Source organism: Diadema antillarum, unplaced genomic scaffold (genome assembly GCF_040938485.1).
Source record: "Diadema antillarum isolate AM-2024a unplaced genomic scaffold, OU_Dant_1.0 scf00000079, whole genome shotgun sequence".
In the NCBI taxonomy this organism is placed as follows: Eukaryota; Metazoa; Echinodermata; class Echinoidea; order Diadematoida; family Diadematidae; genus Diadema; species Diadema antillarum.
Window position 1 is genome coordinate 705,097 of NW_027270968.1, and position 23,357 is coordinate 728,453.

The 23,357-nt window shown below is 38.4% G+C and overlaps 1 protein-coding gene across 1 annotated transcript in view; it reads left to right on the forward strand.

The window, feature by feature from the left end:
* The first annotated feature begins 319 nt into the window (after window positions 1–319).
* LOC139717664 (solute carrier family 2, facilitated glucose transporter member 3-like) overlaps window positions 320–23,357 on the forward strand; it is a 28,559-nt gene continuing 5,521 nt past the window's right edge. The window contains exons 1-9 of the mRNA XM_071629170.1: window positions 320–411; window positions 2,413–2,514; window positions 6,520–6,680; window positions 12,750–12,874; window positions 15,115–15,255; window positions 15,918–16,055; window positions 17,316–17,503; window positions 18,138–18,248; window positions 22,579–22,680. Of these exons, the coding sequence (XP_071485271.1) occupies window positions 346–411; window positions 2,413–2,514; window positions 6,520–6,680; window positions 12,750–12,874; window positions 15,115–15,255; window positions 15,918–16,055; window positions 17,316–17,503; window positions 18,138–18,248; window positions 22,579–22,680 (1,134 nt within the window). The 5' untranslated portion in view covers window positions 320–345. The remainder of the gene's footprint in view (window positions 412–2,412; window positions 2,515–6,519; window positions 6,681–12,749; window positions 12,875–15,114; window positions 15,256–15,917; window positions 16,056–17,315; window positions 17,504–18,137; window positions 18,249–22,578; window positions 22,681–23,357) is intronic.

The following is a 23,357-nucleotide window of genomic DNA, read 5'->3' on the forward strand; positions in this document are numbered from 1 at the left end:
GAGAAAATAGATGAAAGAATTTGTTCAATATTCAACAAGTGAAATAAGATTAGATCGCTGGTCGGGATTTTATAAAAAGTCGACGAACTTGAATGGCAGCGGTTATGATCCGACTACATTGTAAAGATCTACCAATAGAGGGCGTCAACCCGCTCTGGGATCGAGAGATTTACACAATGCACACACGAGACTGGTGTTGCATCAATGATCGTGTACAGAACGTGTGTGGACGTTACATGGTGTGGTTATGTATTGTGTGCATGCTGCTGATTGAAGTGTATGACATAATCACTGTCACGTGTGAATCTGTTTATTGTCCGAGCAAGGATACCTGTGTTATAAACCATGAGCAACAAGGAGAAGGAGGCTATGGAGCTTAGTGGTGACAAGAAGATGGATACGCCAAAACCAGTAAGTATTTTCCGCCGCATATTCAGTTGTCTTCAAATTTTGCAGTGGAAATTACAAGGGAATTGAGACCTCGCCATATCTCTAACATGTTAGAGGGGAAGACGCGACGGGGCTCGGGCGGGCGGGGCGTGAGCCGGGCGGTTGGGTGGATGGGCCAGCCTCAATCGCTCAGCCCAGGCCCAGGGCTGGGGGCCGGTACCTCACCCCGGTGTGCCGCTGCTTTTCGAATTTAATACACTTGTACTTAGCCAGAAACGTGTACTGACGTGAAGTAGCGATAAGAAAGGCCAGAATGGAATTTTGTAATGAATTGTATTGCGTCGAGATAGGTTTGTGTTTAATGTCAAATGACTAGTAACGTGTAACAGTTGAGGTATGGTATTGAAGTATTAGTTAGATAGATACTCTAACTTTCTTAAAATAATAGATTAACATTCATTAACCTCGGCTTCAACAAGCCCACAACAAATTAACATTTGCTCAAAGAGTATGTCGAAAGTGTTTACTAGTATGCCCTTGCTCACACATCTCAGGAATAATTTGCAAAATTTTGCAAACTTTGTCAAGCAAAAGAAGTCTTCGCCTTCTGACTATGAGCTGTTATGAAGAGAATATCAGTGATGTGTAGTTTTCATGTTTAAAATGCTGCATTCAGCAAACAGAATCTTTCAATGAACTTTAGGGGCTGTGAGCCCGTGTAGATAACGTTATCTAGAGTCTTTAGAGATGTAAGGTCTTGAAATAGAAATATATTGTTACAGACAGTATACTGTATTGAGCTGTTATTTTCATGAATGGTGAGGTCACAGCCATTTTCGCAAGATGTTGTTTTTGCAAATTGACATTGACACTATCCTTAATGTGCAACCTGTAGCACATGGCAACATTTTTGCGTGCTGTTAGATTCGTGATCAAACCTTGATTCATGAAATTCGCGAAAATAACAGCTTATACATAGTTCTACATAACAGATTTACGTATTGGTACGCTTCTTTTAGTTCTGTGTTCTTTGAGAAACATTCAAGAAGCATACAAATATTTGTCTGTTTAATAGTGATGACATCTCTAGCTAGCTTATTTACTTTAATAGTAATTGGTATAAAGAGCAGAATTTCAAAAATAATTGATACCACATTTGCTCACACACATAAACACCTGCACAAATTAAATACTTTGTTTTAAATACCTCTCAGTAGATTGGATTTTTGCCACAAGGCGCAATAGTGACTGGCTGTTTCAAGAAAAATGAGATTTTCCTTTGAGAATGGTAACAGCAGCAGGAGCACCTATGGCAAAGTCCATAAACTGCTTCCCTACACACTGGACTTTGGCCGCGGTCATTACCGGGTGTAATGGGAGTGGAGCATTTGCAGTAATTATCAGCTCTCTTGTGGTTGCCAATTAAAATTTATGTCTTGTTTTGCAAACTGCAAAGTCTTAATTGCCAGCTAGCAGTACCGGTACACCTACATTATTGATGTACGGCATCAAGATTGCTGTAATACGTATATAATATGAACTGATCTCCCTAGATGCTGTTATGAATATGAGCTCATTTTCTCTCAAGAAACCATGTGACACACCCTTGATAAAGTGCATGATTACTGTATTATTATGTACCAACTAGTGGGATACTTGTGAAGTGATGACATCTTAATACACAAGACTTATACCTGTACTTTTTATATTTGCTTGCAGCCAATATCACTTTTTGGGAGAAAACATGGATCTTTGAATTCTATAACTTTGTCTCATATTTTCTGTGTCTGATTTGGATGAAACTTTTACCAGTGTTTTCCTCTGATTTTAATCTTACAATGTAGATTCTTCAAAGTCAACTTTTATTTTATTGTGTGGAAATGCATTTTAAGAAAGACCTTCTTATCAGGTTGGCCAGATATGAAACTACTCCAGTCTGAGCCAAGATAGAAAAAAAATTATTTTGCTAATTCCTGAGAGTAAGAATTCATATTTCTTTTTTTCCCCTCTCAACCCCCACAGGGAAGATTCACCTTTTCGCTGGCCATCTCCTGTGCTGCAGCGGTCATTGGATCGTCCTTCCAGTTTGGATACAACACTGGGGTCATCAATGCTCCGCAAAATGTGAGAGAAACTTCCTTCCTGTACGACTGGGCATGTACAGAACATGGGAAGCAAAATTGATTATTTTCTTGTCAGCAAGTAGGCCTGCAAAGAGCTAGGAATACTACAGTATTATGCTTGGTACAGGCAAAGCAGCCTATTTTATGAGAGCAGCAGAAAGAAAGCAAAGTCTGCAGAAAGTGAAAATGTGAAAGTGAATATGTAAGTCATTCTGTGCCACAGCGTGTATTCATGAATAACATAAAGAAATGGTGCGTGCCACTAGGGCAAGTCCAAGATAATGCGCACGTTACGTATGGGACATTCAGAGACTTTTATGACCTGAAAAATAGTGTTAATGGCCTTTGATCATATTGAACTTCATCATGGTGATTGATATCTAGAAGAAGTATAATCACGTAAAAAAAATGAGAAAAATAACCTAGACAATTATATTCTAGAAGAGAAAATATGTGCTGTTACGTATGGGACCAGAAAAATTTTGTTTTTTTGAACATTTTTTTCAACCTCAAAACTCTCTGAAAGTATATCATTCTACAACTTGTAACTCACTGTGATGAAAGTCACAACACTCAAGGTTATCACAGGTAAGTTTCATGTCATTAGGCGAAAAGCTCTAATTACAGGTTCTAATTAAAGACAGACATGACGTGTTACGTATGGGACAGTTACGTATGGGACAGTTTGTCCCCCATTCATTTAGTGTGTGAAGAACCATGTTTATGGGTATTTTGCATAATTATTGAAGTAAAATCAGTTGAAACTACTCAAATACTGATCCAGATTGTCAAGGAAACAATATTCCCCAAATATTCACCATCATAATCATATTCAATCATATTTTTATATTTTTATGACCAACCTGGGTATGCATGCCCTTTGTCCCCCATTCGTTTAGTGTGTGGAGAACCATGTTTATGGGTATTTTGTAAGATAATTTTGCAAAATACCCATTTAGTGTAAACAAATTTTTGCATAATTATTGAGGTAGAATCAGTTGAAATTAATTAATTACTCAAATGCTGATCCAGATTGACAAGGGAACGATATTCCCCAGATATTTACCATCATAATCACATTCAATCATATTATATATTTTTTATGACCAACCTGAGTATGTATGCCCTATTTTTATCAGGATAGTTACAGTACTACTGAAAAATTGAATAGTTTAAAGTGTTTACTTGCATTGATGAAGGGCAGTTTGCCATTTAGTTTCAATTAAAAAACAACTTGACACAAGAAATATTAAGTTTAATAAATAAGCAATACCTGCTGCATGGAACCCCAGTGATCGAGTAGATATATGATGTCTGTCTAGCAGTCAGGTCATTGATTTGAGTCACAACTCAGTATGTATACCCTTGAATTTTGTTGTACCTACTACTGAAAACTGAATAAGGACAATTTGTGTATCACTTGCAATAAAAAAAATCATTTTACTTTTTTTTTCTTCTATATTTATACATCACAACAATTTCAAATTGGATCTCCATCACATAAACTTTGAATTCCTCTAGTCTTAGGATTTTATGCTCTTAATTAAGTAATTCATATAATTGGTTTCCAATCATCTCTTTAAATGTTGAAAACTGAATCCCCATTTCTACCAAAAAAAAAAACTATACCATCCCTTTAATGCTGATTTTTCATTGTGTATTTTGCCATTTTCCCCTCCCCCTTTCTGAAAATTGTTCAGTCAAGTTCATGTATTGTTTCAAGTGTCTATAACTCAAAAAGTAGCTACAATGCTGGGATGCTTTCTTCAGGATGATTGACCATTTGTGTACTGAGAGACCTTCCCAGCTAGCTACATGCATTCACATGCAATATGTATGAGGATGTCCCATACGTAACGCATTTGTCCCATACGTAACATTATTTCAATGCCTAATAAAGAATATTTCTTTTACTTTTTTTTCTTTTTTCTCTGGTATTTAATTTCTCTAAACAATAAATTAGAACTTTCCAAAAGGGCGTTAAAATAACCTTAGCCATTTCAGAAAAAATCTTAAAAAATGACCTCATTTTGTTACGTATGGGACATCTCATGATAGGACACGAGCTAATTTGCATAATCATTTGTATAATCCCTAAATTTTCATACCAAGTTAAACTATGTGATGAACTTCTTATGTCCACATATTAATCAAATATTATTTGCTTTCCTTTGAATTAATATGAATTTTTATAAATGTCCCATATGTAACGCTGTGTTTCACATTTATGCAAGTGAAGCCCTTGAAATTTGCATAAATTTACATAATATCACTTTTTCCTTCACGGAAATCAAAACTTCAACTCATAAGCTTCAAAATGATACCAAACATGTCAATATTGAGCAAAGATGAAATTTTGCCTTCTGAGGGGACCTTATCTTGGACTTGCCCACTAGGATGACGAGAGGAAGACGTGCAACAAAGTAAAAAATTGTCATATTTGTGCAATTTAGACAGAACTCATGTGTGGTGATGTCCTTCTGCATTGTTGGATGTTTGCATGAAGCAGGGTTCTCTGTAATTTTGTTATAGAAGGGAGACAAATCTGTAGAACTCTGCATCCAAGTTTGTCTGGTTGTATGAAAATTGTCCATCTCATGACGATATAACATTGAGAGGCTTGCTGCCCTGTATCGAATAAGCAATGTGTTTGCAAACAAACATTCTCTTAGGTTTGAAGTCCACTTGCTGTCATTATGATGGTTATCGTAGTGCAAATTTGGAAAATAGAGATCACCATTTTGGGTTGTGTTCACATGGATGTAATGATGATGTAACTTTTAAGTGTTTGTATATAGAAATATGCTCTGGCTGGACATTTTCCTCAAAACCAGTACGGTATTCACATAGCTGAAACTCTAAAACAAGCTACAACTGTAACAACAAGAAGCCAATAGACTTTGGATGTTCCAGGGAAATTTAATTGACATTTGCCAGGTCAAGTGGTATTTGATAGTCCAGTATATTTGTGGCATAAATTTTCTGATTTTTTTTTTTTTCGAGATAACATCAATGTTTGGAGGACATGCAAGATTATACAGGTAGCACATGTCTCCAGCATAAAACCATGCAAAATCAGAACTAAATTTCTGAATATGTAAAAAGAATTGAATTTCTATTGTCAAAATTGATGGAAAATCTAGGAATTCTATAATGCTGCACATGTATTATGAAATGCTTTACATTGACTATTAAAAAGCATCAACTTCAAAGGGGATTTGGTACAAATTGGATCCCTAGGGATGTTGGGAAGTAAACCCTCTAGAGTTTTTGGATTAATGAACTTGGCTACACAGTTGTCATCCAAGACTGCCTGAAAGCCTGTCCTTGATTATCTGGCATTAATGTAGCTTGCTTTCAAGACTTCGTTTGCATCCTGTGCATGAGATGGTTCACTTCAAATTTTGATTTCATTTTTCAGACATAAAGTTCAACACAAATCTGGTCATGGCTCATGAGCATATGGTTACAGTTCATCATTTTGAAGGTTCATTATTCCGAAGGCTTGTCAATCCAAAAATGATACAGGGTTCTTATTCCGAAGGTTCATTCATCCAAAAATGAGATAAGGTTCATTATTTTGAAGGTTTGTTCATGAATGCAAAAATGAAAAGAGGTTTGTTATTCCGAAGGTTCTTTAATGTGAAAATGAAATATGGTTAATTATTCCAAAGGTTTGTTCATGCAAAAATATAATGAGGTTTGTTATTCCGGGCATTCATAATCTGAAAATTAGAAAAAAGTTAATCATTCCAGAAGTTCTTTAACTGGAAATTTGATAATTCTTAAGGTTCATTAAAAGTTTACACCTTCTTTTCATTCTAATATTTTAACGCAGAGATGTTGTTTTGCTTTTGTATATCAACAAACCTTTGGATTACCGAACATCACCTGAGGATACGACTTATACCCACCAGATTGTCAAAAGTCATAGAGAGAGAGAGTACCAGGTCATGCTTGTACAGTAGAGATATTGAGTTGACTTTCTGGCTCCATCACTGTTCAGGTCATCGAGCAATTCATCAATGACACCAACATCCATAGGACTGATGAGCCGATGGATGATAGCCAGATCACGTTCCTGTGGTCCACCACGGTGGCCATCTTTGCTGTCGGCGGCATGGTGGGATCCCTGTCAGCTGGCTTCTTTGCCAACGTCTTGGGGAGGTTAGTTGACAGGACATAGCAGTTTGCCCTTCTACTTCACAACTCTTTGAACTTTGGTTGGTGCTGTGCTTTTAGTTTTGAAGTGAGCTGGCTTGAAAATAGTCGACATTGATTTGAGAATTTTCAAGATGACTTTTTGATAAGTCACTGATATTATTTTGAGCATTTGAGGTTCACATTTTGAAAATTGGTTGATGATGAGATGAGAAGTTTGAAGGTAGTTCTGCACAACTGCTTGATGTAAATTTTATAGTTTTATTAAAGTCGACCTGTCTGAAAATTGGTTAGTGTTCTTTCAAGACACTTGAAATCAGCTTTTTGAACAAAGGGGTTGATATCGTATTGAAGTGCGTAAATGTTTCAGGAGTAGAGGACATTTTGTCGAGAGTCATTACGAAAAGTGGTTGCTGTTGCTAGTTTTAAAGTTTTAAGACTGCTTTATGAAACTTATGTTCAGAGTTCTGAAGGTTTTTCTTTTTTTTTGAAAAAAAAAATGGTTGTTTTAGTCAAATAGCTCTAGTTATAGACACAAGTGCCGGAGCTACCTAATATGGCCCAATGACAGATGTGATGATAGACTGAATATAGTAGTGCCATTTAGCTAAATGGGAGTAGCAATTTAGTTTGGTGTTGGTTGTGATTAGAAGGATGACAGATATGTATGTGATTATTAACTTCATCGTAGTGTCATTTAGCTCACTGGGAGTAGCAATTAAGTTTAGTGCTGGTTGTGATTAGAATAATGACAGGTGTTATGATCGATTTAATATTCTAGTGTCATTTAGCTCATTTGCTGGCAGTGTGGTGTTGGTCGAGATTAGAATACCAGAAGAGTAAGATTGCTGTCGAGGTTCCGTAGTTGACTCGGTATTGTTGTCAGTTCAATAGCTTATCACTTGAACTCTGAGCAGAGCTCACAAGTAGGCCGCTCAAGGTACACCCACACACTAGACCCGCCTCTCTGTACCTCCCTGTTTGAGATGGGCTTAGCAGTGTGGAGTGTAAACAGTAGGCCCTTCTCCCTGATGGTCAATGGATATAAATGTGCATTCTCAGTTCAGTTGACCCTAATAAGCCGATAGTTTGACAAACTCATGTCTACACAGAGTGGGGCGTTTTTCCGTTTACGGATTCCTGGGTCTGGTTGGGAAGTGGCAAGGAAAACATCTGTGATAAAGCAAGGACTGTGCCTAAGAATAGTTTTTGTTTTCTTTTGTTTTTTTCTCATTTGTGTGTAATCTTTGATTTCATTTGCTTGATAGTCTTGCCTCTTACTGTTTATGTTCTATTCCTGACTCTAACAGCACTGTACAGCATTGATGATTGTAAAGTTTGCATGAGACAGTATTCACATTTGATGCAGTACAATTGTTGTAGATGTCACCTTGGGAAAGTTAACTGAAAATCCAGGCATTAAGAGCATATTTGCTTCGAATCAAGAACAGTATTCATCCTGGGTTTACACATACCATGGGCCTTTTGAAGTATCTTGTAGTGCATTCTCCGCTGGGAGTTTACTTGCAAACCTATATGTGATATGAACTTTGGATCTGTAACCCTATTACGAGCAATGGATGTCAGACCTCCCAAATTACCTGATTAAGTGCTTACATAATCATGCAATAGTGAAAAAATGTAAGGGTACTTTGGGGCATATAATATCCTCTTTTTTTTGTATGACAGATACACTATTCATAAACATATCTATATGTAGGGCCTACAATGCATATTTTTCCTCAGCCTGGTGGCCCACTTTAGTGACAATGTGTAGTTTAAAGTACCACGTTTGGTAGGATTTCTGTGCGAAAGTAATGTAAAAAGAAAAAAAAAATCAAACACACTGGAAAAGGAATAGCAAGAAGTGATGAATCTACAGGTACATGACTATGCCATTGAAGAATATCACTCTTCAATGTTTTTTTGTTCAGACAAGTATTTCCAATGTCTTTGAACAAAGATTTGTACTGACAGAAATGTAGTTAGTAGCTTTCTCTAGATCGATCACCGTTGTTGTCATCATCAGGAACAGAGAACTTCGTAAGGAGAGATTTTGAAGGCTTCATATGGTGTATGTGAGTAGCCTTGTACAGTGCAAATATCAAATATTGACCGTTGTAATGAAAATATTGCCCCTGGAAAGTATCAAGTACATCAATGGGGGGGGGGGGGGGTTGTCTCTTTTTTCCTCTTTGTCTCAGCCCTGTCTCCTTGAACTTCGACCCTCCTGAAGAGGCTAAGAGAGTGGGCTAAGAGAGTGGGCTAAGAGAGTGTGTTCTTCCTTCATGCACATATTAAAGCATACAGCAGATAGTTAATGGTAACATCAGAGACTAAACAAAGATGTTTTAGCTCCATGATGAAAGTCGCAAGTTAGTCATCTGTGATAATTAGTCTCATTTTGCAATCATCATCAAGATCTTCGGGTGAAACATAGCCTTCACAACCCTCTTTGGAGATACTTTGTGAATGAAAATATTCATTAACAGTCCATTCGTGGATACCCGGTAAACTATAACAATGTAATCTGTATTGTGCAATGTTCAAGGTTGCTTCAACATAAAGTTCTCCAAATGTGATAACAGTATCAATAGTATTAGGAGAGTGGGCACTGTGACATAAACATGCTCACACAGGGCATATTAAATTCATATTTTGGCAGTATGGGTCCTTGTCAGTATGATATATAGTGGGCAAATAGCTTACATGGGTATACAGTAATAGGCCTACATATTTTTTTCTCTTTCAAATGACCTAAGGTGGTACATGTATTCTGAAAATTTTCCAAAGTTTCTTTCTAAGTTTCTTCCTAGGTCAGGAAGTTAGGAAGTGCCTAGGAAAGACAGAATTGGTATTCTGAAATTTCTTCCAAGGAACTTCTTAATGTAAATTAGGCCATCCTCATCCCCGCCCACATCCTTTCTTATGCCAATACAAAAGGCCGTATCATAAGGAACCAACCAATCACAATTGCATAAGTTTTTTTTTGTATTGTTATGACGTAGGGTTAAATACAAGTATGCACGGCATGTCCCCTTTTTCATGCCCATTTCGCGCATCAAATTACATTTTGCGCGCAGTGAATGACAGGCGCCTATCACAGTGTTTTGCAGCTTGCTATATCTTAACAACGTACTTAGGACAGGGGTGGGGCTTTCCTAACTATCTTCCTAAAATTCTTTCTTAAGTGCATTTTAGAATACCATCCTCTTCCTAAGTCAGAAATTTGCATAATATCTCATCCTATATGTATATCTTCCTAAGTTTGATCCTAAGTCTAGGGAAAAAAGGTTAGGAAGACACTTAGGAGGAAACTAAGACCGAATACCACTTAGGAAAAGATCCTGACTTAGGAAGAAATTTCTTCCTGTTTACTATAATTTAGGAAGGATATCAGAATACCACCCCTGGAGTGTAAAGCTCTGGTGGTAGTTTGCCATGTTTCAAATTCTTTCCAGAATGAGGGTCTTCCCTATAAAGAATTGACTCATATAGACCTGAAATTTGTGTGAAATTACCATTGCCCGGTAAAAATATGCTTGAGTCAATCAGTCAAGTACGAAAGACCCGATGGGAATGCTGTTTACTATCAGTATCACATTCTACTCCAAATGAAGTCCATACACAAGGTTGAAATTGTAGATATCATGACATTGCAATGTCAGTTGCAGTCCTCAGAGAGGGAGAGAGAAGGGGAAAAACAACTTTGATGGAGTGCAGAGGGCCTATAAAATATGATTTCTTCCTTTGAATTTTGAATGTGATTACAAGTGTATTAAAACTTATCTCACTGTCACATGAAAATATGAGAAACTTTAACTTTCCAGTTCTAAACATGCAACTGTAGCACTTTTTACGATTGCAAATTTTTGCGTAATCCCATACCAACCCACCGTTAAGGGGGGGGGGGGGGGCCTTAGCCCCACCGTTGGTACCAGACTTTCCTTTTTAGCCCACTTTCTGTTTACACTTGTTTTTGCCAAAGTGGGCTAGCCCCACCGATAGGACTATCTGGCCCTGCAAAAAAGCAGGGACAGCACCACAAGCTAACCCCGCAATTGCGGTGCCAAGCAAGCGAGTGTAAACAGGACGAAGAAATAATCCGGGGCTAAGCGATAGAGATGAAGCCCGAACCCCACAAAGTACGGCACTAAGAAATATGAGTGTAAAAAGGTCAGTTTTCTCCTTAGCCCAGGAAAAGAGCTTAGTACGGGATTTATTGGCGAACCTCGTGTAAAAAGCTGAAAAAATTGGTACACGATTAATGATGGTCCTTGGTCAGAGAAAATACGGGGTTAAGAAACACAAGTGTAAAAAGGGCTTATGATGAATTTTTTATACTCTTTTGATTAAACGACTGTACTTATAAATTGATTTGATTTATATGCGGAGAGGTATTGCTCTCCAAAAAGGGAGTGTGAACTAGTTAGATAGCCTGCCAGACTGCATGCTGCACAGAAAATTGAAAAATCGGTGCGAGGAAGAACATTAAATCTACCATTGTACATGGCTTGTCTAATGGTGTGTCTGTGTCGGAAGCACATTCTTGTGTGTTATTTCCTTTCCTTGATATATTGGAGACATGCTGTCATGTGACACACATGGGTAGTGTGCTGCACTGGGTCATGTGACAGAGTTTAAAGGTCAAGTGAAACATATAACCAACTTTTATGTTCAGAGGTCAGCGAGATATCCTAGCTGTGTTCTGGGATCTTGCTGTGTGCTATGGGATCACACTATTAAAGGCATAATTTACCATTTGCAGATGAAACAAAAACCCAGCATTATTGCTTCAAAATAGTTCTGAAATGTGAGTTACGGATAGAAACAACCAATGTAAAAATTTTGACCAGTATAATCAATGTTAAGTAATGTTGAATATACAAAGTGTGAACAATAGTTATAATAAAAAATGTTTCCAGACTGAACCGTCTAGATACAGTTATGGTTTAATGAGAAAAATAGTGATATCTCCTTCAGGCTTTCTTGCAAAACTTTATGGTAAGATGTTTTGTGATACAACTGACCTACACATATATGCATCAAAAGTGATATCTTGAACATGTTTTGAATCACTGCTCCCAAAGGTAAACAGGACCTTTATACATGAAATATGTTTTGTTTTTAAGGTGTAAATGATAACTTAAGGGGGTGAAATATCTCTATGCTTGATCAATTCATCATCAACACACAGACAAATGTAAACACAAGACTTTAATAGGAAAAGATAATGTTTGGAGTGACAATGTTACCATCACTTGAGCAGACAAAACAGCCAACAAACAAAAGATAAAGGATTAATGTTTCATTGATTCACTAAAATGTTTTATGATAATCATATTTTCTATGAACGTGTGCATCTGTAATCTCTGTCTATGTATTGTCACGTTTTATTGTTCAAATAATCAGGAAAATTAAAGTGTCATTTTTTGGATTGATACCAGAAGGAGTTCATCAAAGTCACTAGTTATGTTCAGACGGTGATCGTTGACCTCTAGGATAAGCTAACTTCGAGGATAAGCACTATGGGGCGCCAAGTGTCACATGGTCGATTTCATTATGAAATCAGTCATTTTGTGATGATATGGCCACTTCATCGACGAAATGACTGATTTCACAATGAAATCGACCGTGCCACACTTGATGCCCCATAGAGCTTATCCTCGAAGTCCTCTAAATTAGCTTATAAAATCCTTGAGGTGAAGGATCACTGTCTGAACATAACTAGTGTTTCGTACTCTGCTGTTTTTATTGTCCCTAGAGTCTGTAGTTTATGGTCAAAATCTGTAGTTTTCACCTTTTAGATTACAAATTGGCTTGTAAGGGAGCATGTCATCAATATGTATATACTGTACATATGTACGTGCATGTGTCTGTTGTAAGAAAAAATGTGGTGGTTTTTCAGGTGTTGCTCTAATCTCAGTCAATGTGGTGTCATGGTTTTTGCACATTTCTTCTCATAAAGTATGAATGTTTGTATGTGTGTATATTTTATGTATCTATATTCAATATCTGTATTATTCATTGGCATATTCATGTGTGGTATATCTTTTTGATATTCCCAACCTTCAGGAAAGGAAGCATGTTGGCAAACAACATTGTGGCCTTTGCGGGGGCAGCACTCCTTGGATTTGCCAAGATGGCGTCCTCGTATGAAATGCTTATCGTTGGCCGCCTCATCATTGGCCTGAACTGTGGTAAGTGTTTGTTTGTTGTTACCATGGTTTTGCCCCCCCCCCCCCCCCTTACAGATGAAAGTTAGATTGTCAATGTGCAATTGGGAGTGGGGTACAAATTTATGAAGTGTCAACATCTCAATGATTAAGATATAAACAAAAAACAAAGTTCTCTCCTTCATAAAGCATGTAAAAACTTGTTTGCTTTGGTCTTAATTTTGCTCTGTATTTTTGATGCACCTTTCGCACTGCATATATACAGAGTGGATTTGGCACAATATAAGTGAAAGGATTTGATTTATCTGCACACAGAAACTGTTGTTGTTCACTCTAAAATATGCTTTAAAAATGTTTGACATAACGCTGGACATGATATCTCAATTTCATTTTGTAACCACATAATTGGCAAGAATAGCCAAAAAAGTACGCTGACAGTTTTGTAATCTCAGAGCATGTCATATTGTGGTTTCTATGTAATGTTTTATAATAAAAAACAAATAGGGCCATACATGTGTATAGCAGTATCCATAGATATTCCGTGTTAGAGTGAAATGCATGCAATTTGCTGGGAAATACTGGATATGCCATATTGTGAATCGGGACATCCCTGCGATTTCTCGAGTGGTTGATCGTGGAGTACTCAACTGAACGGAGAAATGTGCATACCAGTACATTACAATCATATCGTGATTAAATTTTTTGCGTGTCTTTAATTTCGCGAATAGCACCTGACTCGCAAAACTCGTGAAAATAAAAACCTCACAAAAAGATTTGGCGTATACAGTACTAATCTACTGCTAGAGCACGGTCGATCATCACTTAATGTTCTGCCTACCCATTACTGAACAGGGAGGGCACTTCGGGAATTTAAGTCGTATGCACACAATTCTAAAGTACCATGTTTTCATCGTCAGTCAATTGTTATAAAATTTTATGTTACGAGTCTTCCTTTGAAGGCTATTCTTTTTTCTTAGACTGTTCTATCGGGCTGGTGTTCAATATTCTCCATAGTGTCAGAAATAATGACTGGAACTTTGATACTGTGCATGCACTGTACATGCGCATGAAAATACAAACAGTTGATACGGAAGGAGTAGAGGTCGATCTTGTTCGTTGTCACTCTTTATCATGGATAGAGAATGCTTGTGAGAATAATTATGAGGGTATGCCCTTCTCTGAGCTGTTGTAAGTCATCGGAGAGAAATATTCAATTGTAAGAGAATGGCCAATAAATTTTAAGTGAAGAAAGGCTTATCAGTGGTTTGTCTCTTGCTATCAGAGTGTCTGTAAAGCAGCTGTCTAATATCCACGCCCTTACTTATTGGCTGTAAACTTTGGACATTGTTATGATTAAGGATGAATTTTTATAATTCATTAATATCTAAACTGTTCCACTAGACAATATTCCTCTTTGACCTGAATTTCTGTGCCCTATATTTGTCTGTAATTGATTTATACCCTTTCTTTCACTTATTTTGTTACATTTTTCTCCTCTTTCTATCTGTCTCTCTTGCATTCTCTTCTTTGTCACCTGCTTTTGCTTTCCAAGGTGTGAACAAATATTTGTGAGTTAAAAATTTATGTGACAACTGAAAAAAAAATTTAGTATGGTGGCATTCACACTGCCTACTGTTAGTGATGAGAAAAGCATGGACATGTATAGCATGTGTTTAACTGCATTCATTTCTGTAAACTTCGTCTGCCTCCCCCATCCTCTCCCCATCCCCATCCCCTCCCCCCTCCGATCCCTATCCCCTGCCCATCCCATTCTTCCATCCCCTCCCCGTCCCCTCTCCCACCCCATCCCATCTCCCTCCCCATCCCCTTCCCCCATCACCATCCCCTTTACTCATCCCCATCCCCTTCCCGCATCCCCCTTTCCCTTCCTGCATCCCATCTCCCTCCCCATCCCTTTCCCGCATCTCATCTCCTTCCCATCCCCTTCCCCCATTCCCCATCCCCTTCCCCTTCCCCCACCCCATCCTCTCTCTCTATCCCCATTCCCTCTCCCTCCCTATCCCCATTCCCATCCCATTTCCATCTCCTCCTCTGCTCCCTCCCCATCTCCAATCCCTATCCCTGTCCCCTCTCCCTCTCCTCCCCTCCTCCATCTCCTCCCTCATCCCCTCCCTATCCCATCTCCTCCTCATCCCCTTCCCATCTCTCTCCCTCCCTTCCCCATCCCTGTCCTCTCCCCATCCCCATTCCCTCCCCATCCTCCATGCCCATCCCATCCCTCTACTCTGTCCCCTCCTGTGCAGGTCTCAACACTGGTTTTGTGCCCCTGTACCTGTCGGAGATTGCCCCCTTCAACCTGCGAGGGGGTGTTGGTGTCCTCAACCAATTGGGCGTGGCATCCGGTATCCTGATCTCTCAAATACTTGGTCTTCCTGTAGTATTAGGTAAGAGGGTATCCATTGTGATCTGTGGTCACATTGCTGTTAGTAAGGACACCAGAACCAAGAAAATTGCAAAAATTATACTATTTGGTTGCAGACGATAAACATTTAGATTTTGGAACGTTGGCATAGCAGTATAGTATGCACCAAATTAGGCCAATGAAAATGATGTTTTGTTCTGATGTACTGATCTTTCATTCATCCATTTCATTTTTTGTTCATGCTATGTCCTTACTATCTTTGATTTATTACAGCATGAGATTTTTTCCAGTAACTGTAATGCACTGTGGTGAATATATTTACATGACCATTGTCACATCAAAGACTAATTTTTGCCTACAGCTACCCAATCACAAGTTTTATGAATGAGGCAGCATACGACAACGCTTGAAAAAACAAAAATGTATGTTGCAATCTGCTTATGTTCACAGCCGGTAGGTTTTGAAGTGTACAGCAATTTGAAGGTGTCAAGGAAATAATTGAAGGACAATGTCTTATCATTTTCCCAACTATTTTCCAGTCTGTTACTTAGCATAAGAAGATGATTAGTGATCTCTGAAGCAGGCAGCTGATGTTAAGTGAGAAATTGAAACATCAAAGATTCTAAACGACATCAACATTGAAGCGGCATTAGTATGTTGTAAAATTTGCTCTGTATCCTGCAGGTACGGACAGATGGTGGCCCCTGCTGCTGGGTCTGACGGCCGTCCCAGCAGTCTACCAGCTCCTGGTCCTGCCTTTCTGTCCAGAGAGTCCCCGCTACCTCCTCATCAACAAGGGAGAGGAGGAGGCTAGCCGAAAGAGTAAGTGATACAAGGATCCTTTTGACTGGGGTAGGGGGTGGGGGGTTATTCAGTATTCTCCAAAGACTTCCATAGTGAGAACATTTTATAAGGTGTTATTGTATGTGTGTGTGTGCGCGCTATGTTAGGCAGCCCTTGAGTAGCTAAATAAGGAGTTTCCATATGTGTGTATGCTATGTTAGGCAGGCCTTGAATGGTTCAAAGCAAGGAGTTTCTGTGTATGTGTGTGTATGTATTTGTGTGCTATGTTTGTGGCTGGCCCTGAATGGCCAGGCAAGGAGTTTCTATTTGTGTATGTGCTATGTTAGACAGGTCTTGAGTGGTATGTACCCAATGATTTGTAGGTTTGGGTAACCAAGCAAGGAGCATGTTTGTCCTATTTGTTATTCAATTATTATTTGATTTCACTTTCTTCTGTTGTATAAGTTTATCAGGAGCCGTTTCAGTGCAGAAGAATATTTGTACAGAGGTTCTGGGCTTTAGAAACTAATATACTGTAAAATGAGAAACGTTTGAGTGCATTTTAACTTTGCGAGAGCCAAGATTTGCGAAATTAAAATGCACACAAAAATGCTTGTCTACGCTATATGCGTTAAATGCCAGTGACAATTTGTGAAAACTTCATGCTGCACAAAAAGGCCATCAGCTCCAATTCACGAAGATTTCATGCTGTGAAAGTACCGTGTATCTTCCTTTTCAGTATTGTTATCATTACATTATGTTCAGCAGGTCTTGAGTGGTCAATCGACAGGTTTCTGTATGTGTATGCCATGATTGGTAGGCCTTGGTTAAAGGGATCATGTAGTTTTGGTTGAGACCTAACTTCAGGTTTCTGTCACATTTCGGTGAGATGATGAGAAACCTCTTAAAACATATGAAAGAGCATGTAATTTCAAGAGGAATTCAACATTTATTTGATAAAAATCGGCTTTGAAATGGCTGAGATATCCAAAAAGAGTGATGCTAATAAAAGTTGGGATCCATCTTTCATTGCAATCACTTTGATTTACTTTGTTTTTGGATATCACAGCCATTTCAAAACCGATTTTCATCAAATAAACGTTGAATTCCTCGTAGAATTGTATGCTCTTGAACATTTCATAGAGTAGTTTCTTTAAAGTATCTGGCAGAAAGCTGAATCCTCATCTCAACCAATACTAAACTATCCTTTTAATCAACAGGTTTCTGTATGTGTATGCCATGATTGGTAGGCCTTGGTTAGCTAAGCAAGGAGTGTGTTTGTGCTACCACGTTTGATAGGTCTGGAGTGGTTACGGAAGGACACCGACGTGGATGCAGACATGGCTGAGATGAGGCAGGAATACGAGGAGGAGACCAGGGAGGAGAGGATAACGGTCGTCGAGCTCTTCAAGAAGCGGTCACTGCGCTGGCCGCTGGTCATCAGCATCATCATGCAGCTGTCGCAGCAGCTGTCTGGTATTAACGCAGTGAGTTGTCGATTCCGTTGCGCTACACATGCCTCAACTGTATGCAGATTAGATTTAACTCTTGGTGTGCTGTGTTTGCACGCCTGTCGTGAACAGCATGTACTGAATCTTTAGTTCCGTTCATAAATGAGAGTACACATTGGTCTTTGTCCATTGTGTGTAGAGACTTAGTTTAAGTTTGCAGCTATATTCTCTACATAAATTACTATTCAGAATTCTGATAAAATGTAACTTATGGATGCAAGAAATGTATGTCCTTTATACTAAAATACTTTGCTCACCCATTTGCTCAGACACCCCCCCCCCCCCCCCCCCTGTACCTGTTTGGCTCCCTGCCGTCGACACCTTACCTACACCTTTTGTTTTCTCTGTTCTGTGTCCCTAGCCCCTCCCAGACAGTGCATGTTGTGTGTAGTCCATCTATGTGTCTGCTTACCCTGCCTGTTTGTCAATTTGCCTCTGACAAAGATTCTGCTGGGATCGCAAGCTCAGACCTCCTTTGACTCCTGTATACTTTAATGTTTCAGTTGATGTCTAATTATATAAAGGATAAAGAAAGATTTTATTAGCCATTAAAAAAAAAAACTCTTCACTATGTTGAGTTCATTATTGTCCTTTTGTATCTTTCCCTCAGGTTTTGTACTACTCCACGTCAATCTTCATATCAGCTGGTGTAGAGGAGGACACTGCTCCCTATGTGACCCTCAGCACAGGGGGTGCTATCGTCCTTATGGCTCTAGTAACTGTAAGTAAAAAAGAATTGAAAGAAAACAGAAAATGAATGATATCTGTTCCTGTGATGTCCATCACAATCATTTTGTTCTCTTGCTGTAATCTCTTCCCGATGTCATACATGTAAATTCTTTGGTTCAAATGTTAAATTTCATCAATGCTAGGTGATGTCCTTCAATTGGCATAGATAAATCATGACTTGATTTATAATCCATGATCAAACGGTGCAACCTATTGAAGTTTGGACATCTCAATTGTGTGGAAGTTTTCTTGCCAATTTTAAAATGCATTAGCACATTAGCTCTTCTGAATTTTTACATGGCAAGTGTTTACACTACCATCATTAACAACAACAACCACAGCAGCAACAAACAACAACAATAACAACAACAACAACAACAACAACAACAAATACTACAACAAATACAACCCCAACAATACCAGCAGCAGCAACAACAACCACACTAGCAGTAGCAGCAGCAACAACAGCAGCAGCAGCAACAACTACAACAACAATAGCAACAACAATAGCAACAACAATAGCAACAACAACATCAACATCAACAACAACAAGAAATGGCAGCTAACGTGAATCAGTCAGTAGACATCCCCTTCCTCACCCTTCCTCCAAACAATGTGTTGGAGAAAAAAAAAATGAACAAAATGAATCAAAGGAGAGAAAACAGAGTTTATGCATATGTTGATTTTCACACGTTCGGCTGCACAGTGTGGAAAAAAGTAACTTTTTTTAAAGCAAAAATATGTTACAAGATATTCTGGTAAATTATGCAGTCCAGTGTCCAATGAGATCTTCTGTTAAATAATTGTAGAGGAGAAGGAATACCGGATATCAGCATTGTGCGTGTCATTTTTCTACATCCGTAAATCAGCTGTAGATAAATCTTCTTAGTATCGCTTCAGAGCAAGACAGCATTATGGACTGGACAGCCTTAATCTCTCTATAAATTTTAGGAGCAACACTAGAAATTTTTATAGTCCTAAGATTTGACATCAACTTGCAGAAATTTGATTAATTTGACAACTTAAAGGTCTATTGAGGACAATTTTCCTCTTTGGGAGTCCTTGATGGTGTTAAAATGTTTGCATGGTGTTGAAAGATTTTCTAGAAGAGAAGGACCTTCAACCCCAAATTGCCAATTTGCCAGACTCATCAAGAGTAGGTGTGTACACACACTCATCCCTTGTTGTGAATTTTGGATCCACTAAGTCATCAATACCTCACAAGGAACCTGGTTGCTATGCCAACCTGTGCAATAAGTGGAGCTGGTGAGGGTAAACAGACTCTCCAGTGGGGGGAGGGGAGGGGAGGGGAGGAGGGTTAAGGTATACTCTGTATAGAGAAGGAAAGGAACCTCTCCGATGGTGATGGTACTGGGTGATTGAGCTATGTGATCATGTCTGTTTCCTTGTACAGTGTAGCTGTTCTGTCTGGTGAGGGATTATGTGCTGTAGTGTGGAAGGGGGGGGGGGAGCGAGAAGGGATAAATGGGTGGGGAGAAGAAGGGAGGTATAGAGGGAGGTATAGAGGGAAAGAAAGAAATCAGACGGATGGGGAGTGGAAGACAAAGAGGAAGACAAATTATCATTTGATCTTTGGTTGTGTATCATGTGTAAATGCACCGGTATTTGCTGACCACTGGTAGCATTATGCAATGTGGGTGTGAAATTACACCTCAGGTTTTCTCCAGGGGTTCTCCTCAAGGGGGCTACTACCTGACTTAAACTAACTATTAAAGCGATGGTTTGAGAGTTGAACATGATTTTACATTGTCACATTCTTTGGGGTTTTTTAAACAACATGCTGATGCAAAATACACTTTTTTTGGTAACAGAAACAAACAAACACACTAAAAAAAACCACACACAAAAAACCCTCAGTTGTTTGGAAATTGGAAGGACTCGCTAGGATCAGTGCAGTGCTATAGGATAAAATACATCTCATTTATGTACGATCAAGGAGGTTTAAAACATGGGATTTCCAACTGGCTGTAATTATTCAAACAGTTGTCAGATTTCTATTGATGTACAAAAGAATTCCACAGGTGCACTTATGCCTTTGATGATCGATGTTCCAAGCCGCCATCTTGCTGAGCAATCTGAAGATTCATTTTGAACGTTGTCATAATGTTGGCCATATTTTGCTTATTTATTTATTGAATGAAATGAAATTTCACGTAATGATAAAGCATGTAAAACAAAAGTCAATTCCGTCCAGAAATTTGCGCAAAAGTGTAAATCAGAGCTGTATCATGTGAAACTGTTTAAAACTGTACCATCCTGGAAAGCTGGTTTTATCACTTTTCCGCTTAATTTCCACAAATGAAACTAATATGGAATAATCTTGAAGTATAATTCTTTTTTAATAGATATATCAGATTAGTGCCCGGGTATGCCCAGTCGAGTAATTTTCATCTTAATTTCAGCTTTTTTTGCTCAATTTCTATTCGCTCATTTCCTATCTGCGTGGCAGATCCTGTTTGGCACATGCTTCAAATATTTTTGAGCGGCGGCTTCGAACATCTAGCAAAGGAAATAGGACGGTTGTGACTCCATTCTCCAGAACCTCCTTGGTGCGATGTACATGTTGGAAGAAGACAGCCAAAATAGTTTGATAGTCTTATCAGTCACATAATTCTACTTGTCATGCGATACAATTCAGATTGTGTGGATATTTGTAGGTCACCTTCAAAGGAATGTACACTTCATGCTGATAGTATAATGAATGTCATTACCTTCCTCAAATTGGAAAGGTCAAAAGGTCACATAGTTGTAGCTTGTGTGACCGATGTTCCCACATCAGGACAGGATGGCAGCTGTTAGGTTCTGAACAGTTGGTGAATTCTTGCTGGAACAGAGATGATTCGGCAGGAAGTATGGAAAGTCAGGGTGAGGGAAGAGGGAGTGTGTGTGTATGGCGTGTATGTGTATGTATGTATTCATGCATTCATTTAAATGCCTGATTTCTCTGTAGGCCTACTATTAAAGATGATTTGAACAAGGTATTGTATTGCCTGTTAAATCTAGATTGCTGGAAGCGCTTGATTCATTATAAAAAACAACACAGAACCCCCCCCCCCCAAAAAAAAAAAACAAACAAACAAACAAAGCATTGCACATAGGATTATCAGCGGCACTCATATCCGTGATAACTTGTTGTTGCTATGATCTTGCATGTATTAAAGTATTGGATTGATTTAAGAGCCAGCTATGACACAGTTTTAAATTAAATTGTATTCAGAGATGAGCAGAAGACTTGTGACAAGCTATATTGGTGTGGTGTAATAATAATGTCGATAGGGATAATGATGATAATGATAACAATGACAGTAATAATACCAATAATAAGAATGATAATGATAACAATGGTAATGATTATAAATATTCAGTTATACAAAACTCAGAATGACATAAAGATTGACTCTGTGTGTGTCATATGTATAACCAAAAATATAGAATTTCAACATTTTGCAATAGTAGTTCTTGAAAATTATCAAAAAGGGTAAGTTTTTTACATTGATTTGTGACAAATTATATTAATGTGACGTGATGATAGTCGTAATGATATCTAGAAAAGCACTCTGAGAGTGCAGACCTCCACCAAGCAGCTAATTTCTACCCATGGACACATTCAACTTCCCAATTTAGAAGGCTTTTGTGACGTCATCAGCTTCCAGCTGTGCAACCCCTCGCCCAAGAGCAGAGCATGCACTTTAGTGCGCGCATGCAAACCTTAAAGTACGCCTACTTTGAACTCCCAAGTTCATTGACGCTATCTGCAAAAAGATTTAAAAAATCCTTCGAAAATCCATAGAAATGCTGGATCATTACCAAAATTTAATCATCTGTTTCTTGTGTTATTATCAACTTTTCCTGCAAGTTTCATCCAAATCTGTCAACAACTTTTTGAGTTGTTTTGCCCACAAACAAACAAACAAACAAACCAACGCCGATGAAAATATAACCTCCTTCCGTCACGGAGGTAATAATGATGATTATAAGATGTAATAAAAATGATGATGATAATTACAATGGTAATAATCATAAATATTTAGCTGTAAAAAACTCAGAATGACCTGAAATTGTCTGTGTGTGTGTTTCGTATTTAACCAAAAATAGAAATTGTCGGCATAAACAAATATGTTACTAATGATTATCAAAAAGGGTAGTTTCTAACATTGATTTCCATTAATCGATCTCTGTAATATTTCTAATGTTTTTGGGGAGATTATTCTGTGATGCTAGTGCCATATTTTTCAAAAGCCCTACCTCCTATGACATGTATAGAGTGCATGTATTGTTGATTTTCACCATTCCTCCGGTAGGTGCCCTTGATGGACAGGGCTGGTAGGAAGACCCTTCATCTCATTGGTCTTGGTGGGATGCTCCTCTTTTCCATCACCCTCACTATCTTCCTCAACCTCAAGGTGAGTTCACATCTGGAGCACGTCGTCGTAACCAGTGAGTCACTGTGTTTATGCCATATACAGTGCACCCCTGGTATAACAAACACGGTTATAACAGAAATGTAGTTACAATAAAGTAAGAATTCAGGTCTCAAAATTATTATCATTATATCTTTGTTTGCTGCTTTACTTGTTCAGCTATTACAGAATTTCAATGTAATGAAAAACACAAAACAATAAACAAACTGCCAGTACTGAAGACTTTGTTATCAGATAACAGGAATCACCTGTATTTTGCAGTCATAACTGCAAAGTTGAACCTGCCAGGCAAATGGTTGAAATTCTGATCAAGAACCAGGTACGCATACTGCACTCAACGATTTGTCAAAGTCAATTATCTCACTGTTTCGATAGCTTTTGCTCTCGATTTTATCAGGGCCAAGTCCATACACTTAACCCAGTTTGGTAGCAAAGTTCATGACAGCTCTAATTAGTTTATGTCTACACCAGATTGCATCACTAAAACCTCAAGTTAAATTCTGATTTATCTCAGTGCTGCTCCAAAGATGACATTATTTATGAGTTCACATCTAAAGTAGATAATCACATGTTCAAACCTCAAACTTTGCTCCTCTTTCTCTAACATGTCAAACTTACACATGCAGCACATCGTTTGGTTCATTTTTATTGAAAAAACA